This window comes from Tiliqua scincoides, chromosome 1, assembly GCF_035046505.1.
Source record: "Tiliqua scincoides isolate rTilSci1 chromosome 1, rTilSci1.hap2, whole genome shotgun sequence".
Classification (NCBI taxonomy): Eukaryota; Metazoa; Chordata; class Lepidosauria; order Squamata; family Scincidae; genus Tiliqua; species Tiliqua scincoides.
Genome location: NC_089821.1, coordinates 207,693,907 through 207,711,787, shown reverse-complemented (window position 1 = coordinate 207,711,787; position 17,881 = coordinate 207,693,907). Strand labels below are relative to the sequence as shown.

General features: G+C 41.0%; 1 protein-coding gene across 1 annotated transcript in view; it reads left to right on the top strand.

Annotated features, from left to right (window-relative positions):
- HBS1L (HBS1 like translational GTPase) overlaps positions 1–17,881 on the top strand; it is a 66,769-nt gene that overhangs the window by 46,898 nt on the left and 1,990 nt on the right. The window contains exons 5-16 of the mRNA XM_066614842.1: positions 164–269; positions 1,828–2,087; positions 2,186–2,351; positions 2,991–3,108; positions 4,125–4,271; positions 5,796–5,870; positions 7,537–7,654; positions 7,794–7,862; positions 8,886–8,990; positions 10,531–10,621; positions 12,219–12,327; positions 12,765–12,865. Coding sequence (XP_066470939.1) covers positions 164–269; positions 1,828–2,087; positions 2,186–2,351; positions 2,991–3,108; positions 4,125–4,271; positions 5,796–5,870; positions 7,537–7,654; positions 7,794–7,862; positions 8,886–8,990; positions 10,531–10,621; positions 12,219–12,327; positions 12,765–12,865 — 1,465 coding nt within the window. The remainder of the gene's footprint in view (positions 1–163; positions 270–1,827; positions 2,088–2,185; positions 2,352–2,990; positions 3,109–4,124; positions 4,272–5,795; positions 5,871–7,536; positions 7,655–7,793; positions 7,863–8,885; positions 8,991–10,530; positions 10,622–12,218; positions 12,328–12,764; positions 12,866–17,881) is intronic.

The following is a 17,881-nucleotide window of genomic DNA, read 5'->3' as shown; positions in this document are numbered from 1 at the left end:
TTCCAATGGGGCATCATGTCAGCAGTCAAAAAATTTACAGTTTTCAGAATAGTTTGGATTTCAGAATTCCAGATTAGGGATGCCCAACCTGTACTGGCAATTCAACCTGCTTGTTCTATTCTGATCCTATAAACTTGCATGGATTTTTTTTTACTTCTACCAGGAAAAGAGAAAGATTTCCAGACAACTAGAATTGAATCTGATGTGCCAAAAGTTACCAAAATGACTGTGTCTGGAAAGAAACAGTCCACTGGCTTTGAAGTTCCATGGTAAGCCTTCCTCCCTCTCAAGGTACACTTGTATCCCTGTTCTTTCAGACTGTGCACCTGTAGCTAGATTTCTTTTGTATATTTTTTTTTACAGAGATTTAATCTTGTATGCCACAAAACTAAGTAGCATGGCTTCTTTTTTGACTCATAATTGCTTTCAGAAGAAAGCATCTTGCATTTGTGAGTTTAAAAAATCCTTTCACTCTGAGTAGCACAGAGAGAACAGCTAGCCACTTCATTTTAAACACCCGCTTCACTATACTAAACTTTCTAGAGGTTAGTTTAAAATATAAATATAAAATATATTTGAAAAATGAATTGTTGCAAGATAAGTTATTTGGGGTGTAATCATTCAAAAGGGGCAAAGAAGCATTTATGGTATTTGTTTATAAGCCCATGACAGAAATTCTGGCAACTGTTCCTTAGCATGCTCACCATAGTTTGGCCCTGATTCTGTTTTCCACTTTTTTCTTTTCTATGGTTTGGTTGCTAACTTAGTGCTCCAAAAATGGAACTACCTTTCGTTCACTGAAGAAGAGGTGAGCTTAAAGGAGGAACCCTTCTGTGATCACAGCTATCTGATCATGAATGGGTAGAAGTTCTATTTGATTGATTGATTGATTGATTTTCACATTTTTATACTGCCCTTCCTCCAAAGAGCTCAGGGAGGTGGACACAACTGCTTCCCTCCTTTTGTCCTCATAACAACCCTGTGAGGTAGGTAAGGCTGAGAGAAAGTGAGTGGCCCAAGGTTACCTGGATGACTTAGGAACTAATACTATGGCTATGTGGCAAGCTCCATGTATGCAGCTGGAATTTTGAGTCCTATCCAGGGCTGCAGAGAGGGTGGAGTTGCCAAGTATAATTGTCCAGTGCCTCAACATTAAATGAGGTCCCAAGAAGGGTTGGCCTTCCATTGTGTCCAAGGGAGAATTTATCCTACAGGAATACAGTGGGAACATCCAGTGTGCCAAAAGGCCCCTGTAAAAATCTTTCTTGGGGCCCACCTAACCTTTCTGTGTCTCTAGTCCTTTCTGTTCAGAAGAAGCCCCCTATAGTGCTAACCCTGTCTGTCTCTTATTGCTTGTTTTATAAAAGGGGGTGCCACTCATTTTTTGTAAAGCTGGCTTCTTGGTGAGCTATTCAATGGGTAAATGTAGATGGCCATTGCCAAGTTATAATCGATGAGTACGTAAACCTTTGATAAGTTGTCTGTCTTGTCCTGCAAAGTAGTAAGGGAGATAGTACTACACCTTTACACCTTATTGGAAATTTATGGAAGCAAAAGAATCTTAGGACTCCATTTAATTTGTAAGTGGAGTCCTTTCACCACTTGGCAGGATAGAACAGACAGTTGTGGCAAGTCTCCATTTTGGTAAATGGTTGATTTTAGTTTGTTAAAACTTTGTTACCAGTTGGATAAATTTTTGCCTATAGTAAAATTGTGGCGTATCACTTTTTTCTTTTGATGTTTTAAGGAATATATAAGAATGAATGTTGTTCCTTCAGTAAAATTGTGAATCTTGCTGCTTCTAAATCCAGTGTCATCTTTCTCTAGTGTGAACACTGAGGAGAATGGGCTTAATACTTCCACACTACAAAAAGGACACTCAGCTGGAGATGCCATTGTCAACCTGGGTGTAGCTGAAATTCTGGCTAAACCAATTCTTCCACCCCAGACTGTTCAGGCATCAGAAGAACAAACCATGGCACCAACTCCAGTGAAAAAGGCTGGAAAAACAAAACAGCAAATAGATGTGAAAGCCGAGTTGGAGAAGAGACAAGGAGGAAAGCATCTGCTTAACCTTGTGGTAATAGGTAACCTCTGTTGATTGGATAAGTGGTTCTTTTTTCCCCCTCAAGTGTATTCTAATTAGTATCCAGCAATGGTAATACCACAATTTTCTTACTCTTAGGGCATGTTGATGCAGGAAAAAGTACTCTGATGGGTCACTTGCTGTATCTTCTGGGCAATGTGAACAAACGCACTATGCACAAGTATGAGCAGGAGTCCAAGAAAGCTGGAAAGGCATCCTTTGCCTATGCATGGGTCTTAGATGAGACGGGTGAAGAGAGAGAGAGGTGAGCAAAACATTGTCTTTGATAGTTGAATAAAATTGTTTTTGTTAATTGATATTGTTAGTGTGGATAAATGTGCTTGTGTTTCCTCATTGGTAGTGATAATAAAGCTGCCTTGGGTCCCCATAGGGGAAATAAAAATATAGTAAATAAGAGCATTCCAAGTAATGTTATTCCTGTTCCTGAATTCAAAACTTGACTTACTAGAAGGCAGTGACCTGCAGAATGTAGGGGATTCATATTAACTTTCCTGTGGAGGACCCCTTGAGTTTTTGCCTGCAACTCCTGTGTACTGGCCAGTCACTACCTCTCACTCTGCAATACTTCACAGAATTGTTGTGTGGATTAAACAGGGAGAAGTAGAAATAACAGCATGTATGCAACCCAGAGCTGCATTAAAAAGTGCTGCTCTTGGTGGTGGCTTTACCGTGTGACCTTGATGTAAAAATATATGAATGGATTTACCTCAGGAGAGTTCTGTTACAGACATATTAGGCATCTGGTCAATCTGTGGATAATTAATCCCAAAGGATTTGTCTGTGTGTTTTTAGGACTAGTTCAGTCAATAGAATTGTCCGTAAGTATGTGTGGTAAAGTATGAAAACTGTTGTAAACAAAATTGTTATGCATGCATTTTTTTAGGGGAGTGACAATGGATGTAGGTATGACCAAATTTGAGACAAAGACAAAGGTTATTACATTGATGGATGCTCCTGGTCATAAAGACTTCATTCCAAATATGATCACAGGAGCTGCACAGGTAAATCAAGACAGTAAGAATTTTGAATCTTTTAGCACTTTCATCCATCCACACTGGAGGTCATTTTTTCTGAATGTGGGCCTTTTTGTCCTATCTCCCCACCCTTTATGGTAGCCAATCTTCAGACATTTTCTGGTCTGTTCTGGAACTGTAATTTAACCTTTGTTCTAAAATAGAGCTGGCCCATCTGTGAGACCAACTGAAGCCGTTGCCTCAGGCAGGAGGTTGGCAAGATGCACCCACTTTTGTCCACCTGCTTGCCTCTACTGATCCTCCTACTCCCTGTATTGGAAAAGGAAGAGTCAGGAAGCAGAAGAGCAAAAGAAAGAAAAATCAGTGGATTTAGAGTGCTGGAGGAGCAAAAGCTGTCACATCACCCAGTAAGGGGGCAGCAGTTGACATGCTGCCTCAAGTGCCAGGAGCTCTTGGTTCAGCCGTGCTCTAAAACATGTTCTTTCAATGTGGCTGCAATTGCAGATTTTGGATTGGCTTACTGGAGCAACTCAAAAAAGTGTACATTTTGGAATAAGAAGAGAAGGAACAAAGCTGGGGAAGGAGTTCTACATATGCCTTCACATTGTGCGTGGTCAGCGGGTAGCAAGGCCGCAAATCACTCCTTGTGTTGAATTGTTTAATGGCTAGAAGTGTGATCTTTTAGTTTTATTTTTCCGCAGAGTTCATTTTTTAACAAAAATGAGTATAGAGTGATGTATTTTTTATTCCAAGGGTGTATTTTTATAAATTGTAATTATAAATTATAATTGCTTTAAAAGTGTATTAGGTAGGTGATATAGGTGGTATAGTGTTAGCAGATGCAGCCAAAGTCATTACCCATGCACCCCACCCAAGTCCATTCCAACCAGCCTATGGTGATCAATATGTAGAAGTGATAGAAAATGTTTTTTTTGCAGTTTTCAGCTTTTTTAAATAAAAATGAGAAGTATAGTAGCTGTGCTATGTGTCTTTATTTTATTATCACTGAAAAACCACATCTGTTAATGGCTGTTCTTCTTTAGGCCGATGTGGCTATATTGGTTGTGGATGCCAGCAGAGGGGAGTTTGAAGCAGGCTTTGAGACTGGTGGGCAGACACGAGAACATGGACTATTAGTTCGTTCTCTTGGAGTAACTCAACTGGCAGTTGCAGTCAATAAAATGGACCAGGTAATTTTCTCCATTTCCATTGTATTTAATAGTTTCCTGATGTGGAAAATTAAAAGTAGACTTTTTGTTTAGCGTTTTGGTCTGAAAGATATTTTAAAACTGTAGAAAATGTTTCTCCTGGAAATTAAGCCGTAGTCTTCCTTTTAATGCTATCACTAAATTTGTCAGTGTTTGTCAATTTAGCAGCATGTTGAGTACATAACTAATCTATATACTGCAGGAGTGAATTGTATTTTCCTTTTTAAAATAGTTTAAAAAAAAAATAAAGAAGCTATTTGCCTGATCTATACATGTTTACTTGGAAGTTAAGTTGTACTGTCTTCAGAGTGGTTTACATTCTTATAAGTATACATAACATTGTTTCCGGTTGCAAAGAAGGTACAGTGCCACTTGCAGGACGCTAGGGGACAGTGTATTGTCCAGGAGGCAGATGACTTGAAGGCTACTTGTCTCAAATCTTTTGCCCTCTTTAACCTTAGAGGGTGTGTGTCCCTACCTGACTTCTTGCTTACCCCCCACCTGATCTTGCAGAATGCAAGACCTCTTTCTATGAGCTCTAATCAACCTCATGGAGCTTTGTCATGAGATCTCACACGCCCATGCAAAGAGAGTAACTTGAGGATTCCTTGTCCCAAAGTCTAAGGCCTTGTACATGCTTGTAGAGATGAATGTACTTGTGAATTGTAAGTAAATTATTTTTGTTTGAAACCTTTTTAAAACCTCTGGTCCTACTTTATTTTTGGCAGCAAACTAGCAGGGGGTGGTGGGGTGCAATCTGAACAAGGATCTTCCATGGTATGTCTCTGTTTAATTTACACCCATAGGCTTTTTTAGCTTTTCATTTATCTTGTAATTCTTCCATTTTATATCTTTTCCTTCCTTTAAGGAACATGGCTGTCCTGAGAGTGCAATTATTGAGCAGATAGTTAGACTTTGGTTTCCCACATCCAAAACCAACCCTCTAACTATTGCAAAACAGACTTTGGGTGCAATTCTGACCTACTTTCCAGCACTGACATAAAGGCAATGCAGCTCCTAGATAAGGAAACAAACATTCCCTTACTTTGAGGAGGCCTCCATAAGTCCCCCCCCCCCAACTGCAGAATGCAGCACACGTCCCATTGGCAAAGCTATGCCAGGGCTGGAAAGTGGGATAGGATTTAGGCCTTTATTCCACAAGTGTCAAACTTAAAGTAACTTTATTTCATTCTTAAATATTTATAGTGGTGGTAATAATAATAATAGCTGCTCAATATAATTTAACCAAGGATTTGGTATATTTTATCTCTTGGAATAAGATGCAAGTTGAGATGCAGACATTTTTGCAAATACTTAGATTATTCATTAGATTAATTGCTACAATTCTTTGCTAGGTTGATCAGGTATTACTTGAATGAAAACTTCTTAGTTCAGCATGTTTCTTTTGTTTTGCATTTTTTAGCTTTGGGGGCATAGGAACAATACCTTGTAGGTGCTGAAATTTCATTTATATTTTCTTGGATATTTTATATGTTTTTATTATAGGTCAATTGGCAACAGGAAAGATTTCTGGAAATCATTGGCAAACTTGGACAATTCCTTAGACAAGCTGGTTTTAAGGTAAAGAAAATAACGTAATTCAAATTAATTCAGTGGGATAGGTTTTCAAATAACCTTTAGTTTTAATGTACAAGAAAAATCATGTCCAGGAGACGTTAGTGCTAATTGTTTTTATCACTAGTTTGCAATAGTTCTATCTGAGCATTCTTCACAGCAGGGCCATGGTACAATTTGAACTTCTGATTGTCTGTTGCCCTGAAAAATTACGTTGGTCCAGATTTTTTAGTTTTAAAAATGTTTCTAGCACTGCAGAGGTCCAGTGCTTTGACTACTCTTCCTCAACATTCTCTCCAGTTCTCCTTACAAACTAGAATACTAGCCCTGCGATTTTACATAGATCTTTCATACATGTATCTTCTATGTACAAGTAGATACACATCTACGTATGATACATGTATCTCTTACATAGATACACATTCTATATCTATATCAAGAACTTCAGGGCTTAGGAGAGCAATGCTGGATTACTCTGGTTCTTGTCTTCACTGACTGGTCCCCTTAGCTCTATGTTTGAATTTTAGGCAGGCTAATTCTTTGCCTAAAGAATTTGCATAATTCTTTGTATACGTGACATAAAAGGAGTCTTGCTGGATCAAGCCAAGGCCCCCACCTAGTCCAGTTTCCTATATCCCGCAGAAGCCCACCAAATACCTCTGGGAGCACAAGGCAACAAGATACCTGTATACCAGCGGTTTTCAAATTCTTGGGGGGAGTTTGAGCCACTCTAAGTTCTTGTGGGGGTGAGGCGAAGGCAGTGGCGCGATCCCCAGGATCGTGCTGCTCAAGGGGTCTGCAGTGGCTTGGGTATTACCCTAGCCCCCTGCAGCCTCCTGGGGGTGCGGGGAGCTCTGTGCGACCTTCTGCGGGGCTCCTCGCAGCTGTGAAAGCGAAAGTGGAGCAAAGTGTACCCAAGCCCCTGCAGCACCCCTGAACAGCGCGATCCTGGGGATCGCGCTGCTACTTCCTCCCTGCCTCCTGGCTGCCCCCGCCCCTTAAGGGGGCAGAGGCCAGGACCCACAGGTTGGGTGTCGTGATGCCCCAGTCTGAAAAGCCCTGCTGTATACTGTTGCTACTCCCTTGCACCTGGAATTCAGAGGTAGGCCGCCTCTAAAACCCAGAGGTTTCATGTAGTCATCTTGACTTGTAAACTTACGGATTCTTCATAAATCTGTCTAATCTCCTTTTAAAGGCATTTAGGCCAGGTGCTGTTGTGTCCCAAAATGTCCTGTGGCAGGGAATTCAGCGTATTAAATTATGTGCTGGGTAAAGATGTATGTTCTTTTGTCTGTTCTAACTCTCCTGCCAGTCAGTGTTAGTGGATGTCCCCAGTTGTTTTATTGCATGAGAGGAAATTCTGAAGGGGAAATACTATTGTACTGTCTTCTCTCTTTTAAAAAGCATCTTGATGGTTTTTTATTGGGGAAAATGTTATGTGCAGTGTTGAGGGAAGAGCAGGATAGGAGAGCTACAGGTGGTGTTTTCCAAAGCTGCTTCTCATTTGTCACCCATGGATTGGAGGACTTATCAAGTGAGTAACTTTAGCTTCCAATCTCACATGTGTAAACAAAGAATCTTAGCTAGATTGGCAAAAGTTTAGCAATGTTTTCTCATACTGAGAAATTACGGGCCATCTTCTCATTGTAAACGATACTCTTCTGTCAACCAGGAGTCGGATGTAGCTTTCATCCCTACAAGTGGGCTTGGTGGTGAAAATCTTGTCACAAGAAGCCAGTCAAGTGAGCTCACCAAATGGTATGAAGGAAAATGCTTGCTAGAACAAATAGGTGAGTATATTCTTCTAAGGTCTTTTAACAGTGTCGGAATGCAGTTGGGGGAGTGTGGCAGAGACAATTTAAGTCATATAAACATATAAAATCTGAGTAAATAATATAATTATTAATAGAGCTCATTGGTTATTTTCAGATTCTTTCAAGCCGCCTCAGAGATCAGTGGATAAACCATTCAGATTATGTGTATCAGATGTTTTTAAAGGTTAGTAGTTCAGGCTCTTCACGTATTTGCATATGAAATTGAATAGTTTTGAACAATTATAGTAAAAATTGATGGACAATTGTCAGCACATGAGCAGCGCAGTTATATATGTGGCAGGGACATAGCATGGCTTGCAGTGTTGTGCTGGTACAACACTTGTTATGCACCATCAGATAACCTATTTGCAGGCACTTGAGTTCATAGGATTGGTCAATGGAGACATCTTTCTTGCAACTTGCATTCAGAAAGTATATCCACATCCGAAAATATTTACGCATTTAGTTCTTTATATGCTCATTGCTACTTATGCTCATATAGTTCTTTATGTGCTCACTGTTTCTTAAGATCCTAAAACGTGATGCCTACTCAAATACTTCAGTCTTGCAATGACTATGCACATAAAAAAGCAGGCCTCCATTTATGTACACCTGGTTCGATTAGGAATGGTTAAGCAAGCAGAACCTAACTCTAACTCACAATTGTGAACCGTGGTGTCTACCATGGTCTCTCTGTTTTGACAATGTATGGGGTGGGAAGGAAACAACTTAAAAATGGCTAGGGGATGTTACGTAGTTTTGTAGCATGCTGTGGAGAGTAAAACTTGGGTACGTTTGAAGGTGTTTATATGGTGAAAAGAGGAAAGTCTTACTGTTTGGGATTTTATTATATTAAAAATGTGAGATTTTTGTAAATATAATAATATAGAATAGGCAGGCATATGATGGTTTCTTCTGTCCTATAACTCAGACCCAACAAACACAGCAGAAAGAGGGAGGGAGAGAGAGAAGGGTGCAGAGCAGAAGGATGAGATTTGTTTAAAACTAGTATGATTTTCTGGTTAAGAACATCACAAGTGTTCTGGAACCTGTGTTATATCTTCATTGTGATGTAAAATTGTGTATCTCTTGAATGTTTTTGGTGCTGAAAACTTGTGAATATTTGCTTCACTAGTGAGGTAACTACAGAACAGATTAAAAATGCATGTTACTGTTTCATTTTCTCACATCAGCATATTTGTTCTAGATCAAGGATCAGGATTTTGTGTTACTGGTAAAATAGAAGCTGGTTATGTACAGGTTGGAGAGCGACTGCTAACCATGCCTCCTAATGAGACTTGCAGTGTGAAAGGTATTTTATACAAATTGTATTCTCTCAATTTGGGATTACCCTATAAAAGTTTCAGAAAATCAAAACTGTCAAATATGAATGTCTAAATTAAAATTTTGTGACTCCTGCCGCTAAATCTTTCATTTTAGTAGTTGGAGAACTGTATACAGAAAAGCAGCAACAATGTAAAGAGACTGGTGACCTTGAATTATCATTTAGTAATTGGCATAATGGCAAAACAAAGTCCAATGTAAGGAAAACTTGATCTAGAGATTTGTGTCAGCATGTTTTAGAGGCTTGGCTGGTTTAAAATTTGTGAGATGTTTACTTAGGAGTGAGAGTCCAAGGTTACTAAAGGTTACTAAATTTATTTATAGTGGTGTTCTTGTAACTTTTTTAAAGAAGCCACATTGCAAAACAAGTTAGGGCACAATCCTAACCAATTTTCCAGCACTGACCTAGCCGCAATACAGTCCCAAGGTAAGGAAACAAACATGCCCTTACCTTGAGGAGGCCCCCTTGACTGCCTCCTCACTGCCGGATGCAGTGCACCCCACACTGGCACAGCTATGTCAGAGCTGGAAAGTTGGTTGGCATTGCGCCCTTAGTATGCTTAATCACAATTAAAAATAAACAATATGTAGCTGGATTGGGTTTATATGCTTTTTCTTTTACAGTTCTGGTAAATTGAATATTTTATATTGTAAATGCCTTTCAGCACATTTCTGTTTATATCTACTCAGAAATAAGATGAGTTTAACGCAAGTTGCAGCCTTAGTAACCAATATTATAAAAAATAGGGCTTTATTATTACTTTGATATGCTTGGAATTGAAACTTACTCTATGTATCCCCTAAACTGAGGGTGAGGGTAGTGTATCAACACTGTGATGTTGAAAGTAATTCTGCAGTCAAACACTACTGGTATTTTTAGATTAACTACAGTCTCTGTAGAACACGTTTTTGAAAAGCTTCCTCCTTTTTTTTTAGGTATTTTTATCAGGCACATGAATGTTTCAAAACCCTAGATCTGTGTGCACTGAGATATTTTAAAAATGCAGGAATTCCTCGGTAACTCTTGCGTATGATATTGATGTCTTTTAGTACAGAGTTTTGTGTGCTGCATAGCGCGCACGCTTTTTTACCACTATTTTGAAAGTGAGCATAAACTCATATGTTGAAAAATGAAAGCAGGTACCACTGACGGTTAAAACAGCCCAAAGATTGCGGACGGAGTGTTTATAAGTCAAGCCCAGAATGCTTGGCAAAGTGTGCAGTCATACTTTCAAAATTGATAGCTCCACAGTATGACATGCACAGGGTCCGATGCCATGACTTGCCAAAAACTCTTATGAATAGGCAAGGTGACTTTAAATAGTGGTAGCTCCTGAGAAGACAATGTTGTTTCTCTGAGGTTTTAGTCAACAGCTTTTACTATCACCTCATTCATACTGAAAACTGATGAGTAGTGGTTGATACAGCAGTATTGGCACAAACAGAACTGCTTGTAGCTGTTAAACCAAGGGAGTTCAGTGTTTAGTTCTGGTTTTACTCATTTCTAGGAATTGCCCTACATGATGAACCGGTGGATTGGGCTGCAGCAGGAGATCACGTTAGTCTCACTTTGACTGGTATGGATATCATCAAAATCAAGTGAGTGCAGAAAGGAACTTTAGTCTAAGCAATGTATCCAAATTAATGAGAAGCTTTTTAACCGTTTGCTGTCTAATCAGTGGTTTACCGGTTGAGGAGGAAGGGTGTGGGAGCTTGTCTATTTGGCCCTTTTAAACCAGATCACCTACTTTGCATACACAAAGCAATGAAAAACTGCCAGAGTATGATCTTAATCAGACAATCATCAGGTTAAAAATATAAGATGTATACTTTTTGTATTGTATATTGTTAAAATATTCATCTGAATAGTTAAATAGCACTAGAATGTTTACTCTAATATACATATGGATCATATGCAAATTTGGTTGAAAATGTTCCCTGCCCCTTCTCTACAACACTGCCCTCTGGAAGAGATAGAAAAGGCAGGGAGAGGGTAGGGCTCAAAGCAATAAGATAACGTTTATGTTCAGTGGCATAGAAGAGATGAGGCAATGATGGTTCAGGAAAACAGATGTCCATATTTCTGCACTTGTATAGAAAAGTTAGACAAAAGTCAAAACCGACACTCCCTATTTTGTTAAGATCCCACCCCTGCTGAAGACCCAACTCTGACTTTTGAAGTTCATTCCACAAAGACCCAGTAGAATAGTTTGCAAATCATCTCATCCAGTGCTGGAGTACACACGGTGTCCTTTCCTCTGGACTATCTCTCCTAGTATCAACAGTGGACATGTAATGCAAATTAAGTTCTTTTGTGAATCAATTTCAAACCTTGTCTATGCTCTTGCATGTATAAGGGAACCATGATTTGAATTCATACACACGTAACTCTTGCCTGCACCCCAATCTCTGGTTAAAATCAGCAAGGGGTGGTGGAGAATTGCTGTGGAGGGAGCACATACTCATGAAGTTGCCACTCTTTTTTTTACAAACCACAGATACTAGGCAGTTGGTATTAGCACTTTAATCTGGTACAGATGTCATCGTGGGAAGAGAAAAGGGATCATACCCCCTTCCTTAATTTGGATACAGGCTATGTGTGGAATTGGAGAAGATCAATTTGAGATCAACATGCAAATGTTCCATTGTCCCTAGTCTCAAATTCCTGCTGTTCCATTCTGCTCCTACACTAGCTTAGATTTTCTAGTGGTTTAATTTTGTTAGAACTTGTTCCTTATGTAAAATGTAGCCAATGGCAGCAGCTGTTTTTGCCCAGATAGAGGAGCAGAACTCCTGTCTGCCAAAATCATCGTTGAAAGATGAGAAACTAAACCAGAACTATGAGGAAGCTGACGCTGTTTTATTTAAATATTAAGGCAAAGTCTTATACTGGGGCATTTCTTCTAGGGTCTCTGTATGAAACAGTGCTGCTGTTATTATGGGTCAAGCTGCACTCCAGGTGCAACCATCTGTCCCTGATACAACCTGTGCATGAGGGCAGACTGATTGCACTGAAGTAAAGCAGCAGCACCCTGCAGGAAGCTGAGTGCGGGCAGTGGGAGTGGAAGTAGCCTCTATGCTACTTTGCAATGCATACTGTCATCTAATTCTAGTACTTCCTATGATCACAGGAAAGTCTGTGACAAGCCATTGTCTGTACATAGCCAGACTTATTTCTCTATCCATTTTCTTGCAGTGTTGGCTGCATCTTTTGTTGTCTCAAGGAACCTATTAAAGTATGCACACGTTTCAGAGCTCGGATTCTGATTTTCAATATTGAGATCCCTATCACCAAAGGATTCCCTGTGAGTCTTGCATTGTCTTTGTTTTTAAAGGACTATTGGGAATTTGAGTCTTTTAGGGTATATATGCCTTTTTGTTGGTTGTTGTCACTGGGGTATTGTACGGTGATATTCATTCTTTTATTTTCTGAGTATGTGCTAGAGAGCAAGGGAAATGGTGGTGTTCTGGGTCAAGATAGCTATAATTATTAAAGTGAATATTGGGAGACTCAAAGTATTGGTCAAGGTATTGAAAAAGACAGACATGCTACTTGAGACAAGAGAAAAAGGCAGATGGATTGCACATTTAACAGAAATTATTGGCCAAAATTATGGGAGGAGAGTTAAAGTAAATCTCACTTTTTACATATTTCAAAATGCATCAGCAGCAGGAATTTTTCAGGAATTGTCTGTTTCACCTATTGAAAAGAAGTATCAATTAATACCAACTATTGCTTTAGGTATTGTTACACTATCAAACAGTGAGTCAGCCTGCCACTATTCGACGACTGTTGAGTGTACTTCACAAGAGTACAGGTGAAGTCACAAAGAAAAAACCTAAGTAAGTATTTTATGTTGTAACTTTTTAAATTTCAGTTGAAAGGTATTTGTCTTTTTGCAACCCCCTTTTCTTTATTTCATAATAACCGTGTCCTGAAACAAAATAGGCTGCCATATAGGCTGCCAGGAAGATAGCCATATCTTCCTGGGAGTAAGTCTCACTTGACCCTATAGGTCATCTTCAATGTTTCATTGTGCTTTTGGGTTCAGCTCTTCTCTCCTCACTTTAATCTTCTTTTCCCTCATCTCCCTGAGCTTCAATTAGATCATGCTACTTGGTAAGAAAATAAAGTGACTTCCTCCTGTCTGATCCCACCTGGCAGAAAACAATGTGCTAACTTCTACACAGTAGGAATTTCCTCTCTCTCTTGTTAACCCCTGCATTTTCCAGACAGAATGGGTTTTGGGTTGGGGTTTTTGCCCCCGTAGAGCTTTGTTTTGAGAAAGTTTTGATATTCTGCATACCTCAAGCAGGTTCTGCAACTTTTCCCCAACTCTTCTGGGCACTCCCATCTTGGATCACATGAGATCAGCACAATCCAAGATGGTGGTGCCTGGGAGAGCCGAGAAGCAGTGAGTACCAGGTACATTTCGCAGCACCCCTCAGGTGCTGCAGGGCAAGGAATTATTTGTATTTGGGTACTTCTCTCTTGTCTGGAGCTGGAGACCTGTTTTGGCCACAGACCTATTGGTACCAAAGCTAAAGTTCAGCATTATAGGAGTAGATGATGATTGATGGGAATGATGCATTGCAAGCAGTTGCTTTTACATGTTGGTTACAAAATGTTGGAAAAACACCTTAGTATCACTTTCATATTGCTGACATACAGTGGATTGAAGCAGTGTGACACAGATAAATCATTTAGCTACTAGCATGAGCAGGGATTAAGAATCAGCCCCACTGAACTCTATGAAAGTTTACTTCTGAATAAACATAATAGGATTTTTAAAAGACGAGTCCTCATTTTCAGGCCATGCCTCTTCTGTTTCTTCCATATCTCTAGGAGCTAATTCCCCCCTTTTCTTCATGCACCTTAATACATCAAACACATTTGTACAGCATGCAGCAGCATTTATCTGCTACAAGAGGAGGGTTCTGAACTAGCTTTCCTTGACAAAGTTGAAAGATCAAAGTTGATCCCACTGTGTTTCTCAAGGTGGCTTTTGCAAAGTAATCCTATCACTTTGTTTTCATTTGGGGTCCCAGGTGTGACACATCATGATCAGTAAAGGTATTGCACTTCCCTAATATTTATTTTTCACATTATTATACCACTCTTTTTCCAAGAAGCTCAGGGTGGTATATATAAGAACATAAGAACAGCCCCACTGGATCAGGCCATAGGCCCATCTAGTCCAGCTTACTGTATATCACAGCGGCCCACCAAATGCCCCAGGGAGCACACCAGATAACAAGAGACCTCATCCTGGTGCCCTCCCTTGCACCTGGCATTCTGACATAACCCATTTCTAAAATCAGGAGGTTGCGCATACACATCATGGCTTGTACCCCGTAATGGATTTTTCCTCCAGAAACTTGTCCAATCCCCTTTTAAAGGCGTCTAGGCTAGACGCCAGCACCACATCCTGTGGCAAGGAGTTCCACAGACCGACCACACGCTGAGTAAAGAAATATTTTCTTTTGTCTGTCTTAACCCGCCCAACACTCAATTTTAGTGGATGTCCCCTGGTTCTGGTATTATGTGAGAGTGTAAAGAGCATCTCCCTATCCACTCTGTCCATTCCCTGCATAATTTTGTATGTCTCAATCATGTCCCCCCTCAAACGTCTCTTTTCTAGGCTGAAGAGGCCCAAACGCCGTAGCCTTTCCTCATAAGGAAGGTGCCCCATCCCTGTAATAATCTTAGTCGCTCTCTTTTGCACCTTTTCCATTTCCACTATGTCTTTTTTGAGATGCGGCGACCAGAACTGGACACAATACTCCAGGTGTGGCCTTACCTTCGATTTGTACAACGGCATTATAATACTAGCCGTTTTGTTCTCAATACCCTTCCTAATGATCCCAAGCATAGAATTGGCCTTCTTCACTGCCGCCGCACATTGGGTCGACACTTTCATCGACCTGTCCACCACCACCCCAAGATCTCTCTCCTGATCTGTCACAGACAGCTCAGGACCCATCAGCCTATATCTAAAGTTTTGATTTTTTGCCCCAATGTGCATGACTTTACGCTTACTGACATTGAAGCGCATCTGCCATTTTGCTGCCCATTCTGCCAGTCTGGAGAGATCCTTCTGGAGCTCCTCACAATCACTTCTGGTCTTTACCACTCGGAAAACATGAAAAGAGCCCTGCTGGATCAGACCAATCTAGTCCAGCTTTCTGTATCACCCAGTGGCCCACTAGGTGCCTCAGGGAGCACACAAGACACCAAGATACTTGCATCCTGTTGCCCTCCCTTGCATCTGGCATTCTGAGGTAGCCTGCTTCTAAAACCAGGAGGCTACACATACTCATCATGGCTTGTAACCTGTGATGGACCTCTGTCCAATCCCCTTTTAAGCCATTTCTGCCCAATGTTGCATATACGCAACAGGGATCAAATGTGCACACCTGTGGGCTGGACTGAAATGGGTTAAAGGCATCTAGGCCAGATGCCATCACCGCATTCTGTGGCAAGGATTTCCAGAGACTAATTACATGCTTGGTAAAGAAATATTTTCTTTTGTCTGTTCTAACATGGTCCACAAGTGTACATGGTTCGTCCGTTCCTTTTGTGAGGTAGGCAAAGCTGAGAGATAGTGACTGGCCCAAGGTTACCCAGAAAGTTTCCTGTTTGAGCAGGAATTTGATTCTTGATTTTCCAGATTTAAGTCCAACACCAGAACCACTACACTGTTCTGACTCTTACAATAATACTTAACTTCCAGAGTGTGCAAAGTGCTTGCTTCACATGTATTATCTTGGTGTGATAATTACTTTATGGCATCGTTATAAGAACATAAGAACAGCCCCACTGGATCAGGCCATAGGCCCATCTAGTCCAGCTTCCTGTATCTCACAGCGGCCCACCAAATGCCCCAGGGAGCACACCAGATAACAAGAGACCTCATCCTGGTGCCCTCCCCTACATCTGGCATTCTGACTTAACCCATTCCTAAAATCAGGAGGTTGCGCATACACATCATGGCTTGTACCCCATAATGGATTTTTCCTCCAGAAACTCGTCCAATCCCCTTTTAAAGGTGTCTAGGCTAGACGCCAGCACCACATCCTGTGGCAAGGAGTTCCACAGTCCGACCACGCGCTGAGTAAAGAAATATTTTCTTTTGTCTGTCTTAACCCGCCCAACACTCAATTTTAGTGGATGTCCCCTGGTTCTGGTATTATGTGAGAGTGTAAAGAGCATCTCCCTATCCACTCTGTCCATCCCCTGCATAATTTTGTATGTCTCAATCATGTCCCCCCTCAAACGTCTCTTTTCTAGGCTGAAGAGGCCCAAACGCCGTAGCCTTTCCTCATAAGGAAGGTGCCCCAGCCCCGTAATAATCTTAGTCGCTCTCTTTTGCACCTTTTCCATTTCCACTATGTCTTTTTTGAGATGCGGCGACCAGAACTGGACACAATACTCCAGGTGTGGCCTTACCATAGATTTGTACAACGGCATTATAATACTAGCCATTTTGTTCTCAATACCCTTCCTAATGATCCCAAGCATAGAATTGGCCTTCTTCACTGCCGCCGCACATTGGGTCGACACTTTCATCGACCTGTCCACCACCACCCCAAGATCTCTCTCCTGATCTGTCACAGACAGCTCAGAACCCATCAGCCTATATGTAAAGTTTTGATTTTTTCCCCAATGTGCATGACTTTACACTTACTGACATTGAAGCGCATCTGCCATTTTGCTGCCCATTCTGCCAGTCTGGAGAGATCCTTCTGGAGCTCCTCACAATCACTTCTGGTCTTTACCACTCGGAAAAGTTTGGTGTCGTCTGCAAACTTAGCCACTTCACTGCTCAACCCTGTCTCCAGGTCATTTATGGAGCAAGTATTAACCCCATATTTCAGCTGGAGAGCTGTGGCCTGGCTTAGGCTACCTAGTGATTTTATTGCAGAAGAGGGATGCAAACCAGGGAGGGCCTGTTTTGCATCTCGATCTCTTAGCCACGATGCTACACCAACTTTCTTTGACTTTGGATTTCTCTCATTTCTTGTACAGATCAGGGTCCATTGCCATTTGACTGGGGATACTGTGTGGTCTAGAACAGGAGTGTCAAACATAAAGCTGGTGGGCCAAATGCGGCTTGGAAGCATTTTATCCAGACCCTGTTATAATTGGGCTCTCCCAGCTTGATAATTGGCTCTTTGATATCTTGAAAATAAGATTTTCACATTTGCACATTGTCTCTTCTGCCAGTTGCAGCAAATGAGTTCCTAACTGAGAAAAAGTGCTTATTTCTGGCCATCAGCTGCTTCAAGGTGTCAGTTTTCTGCTTAATAATGTCACTTCTCTAGGCAAGCATCATGAATGTGGCCTCTGTATGAAATGAGTTTGACATTCTTGGCTTAGACCAGAGGTGCCCAAACCCTGGCCCTGGGGCCATTTGCGGCCCTTGAGGGCTCCCAATCTGGCCTGCAGGTAGATCCCAGTGTCAAATTAGCCTCTGGCCCTCTGGAGACTTGTTGGAGCTCACGCTGGCCTGACGCAACTGTTCAACCCCTCATGTGAGCTGTGGGATGGGGGCTTCCTCCATTGCTTGCTGTTTCACGTCTGTGATGCAGCAGTAGCAGTGAAGGAAAGGTCAGCCTTGCTTTGAGCTAGGCCTTGAACTATTGCAAGACCGTCATTCATTCATGTAAGTTCCATCTCGAATAGATTCATTTATATAAATTTATTCAAATTTGAAATGTAAATTAATTCTCCCCCCCGGCCCCCAACACAGTGTCAAAGAGATGATTTGGCCTTCATGCCAAAAAGTTTGGACATCCCTGGCCTAGATCATACCCCAACAATATTCCATTTGGGTTTTAACAAGAAACTAATTGCCA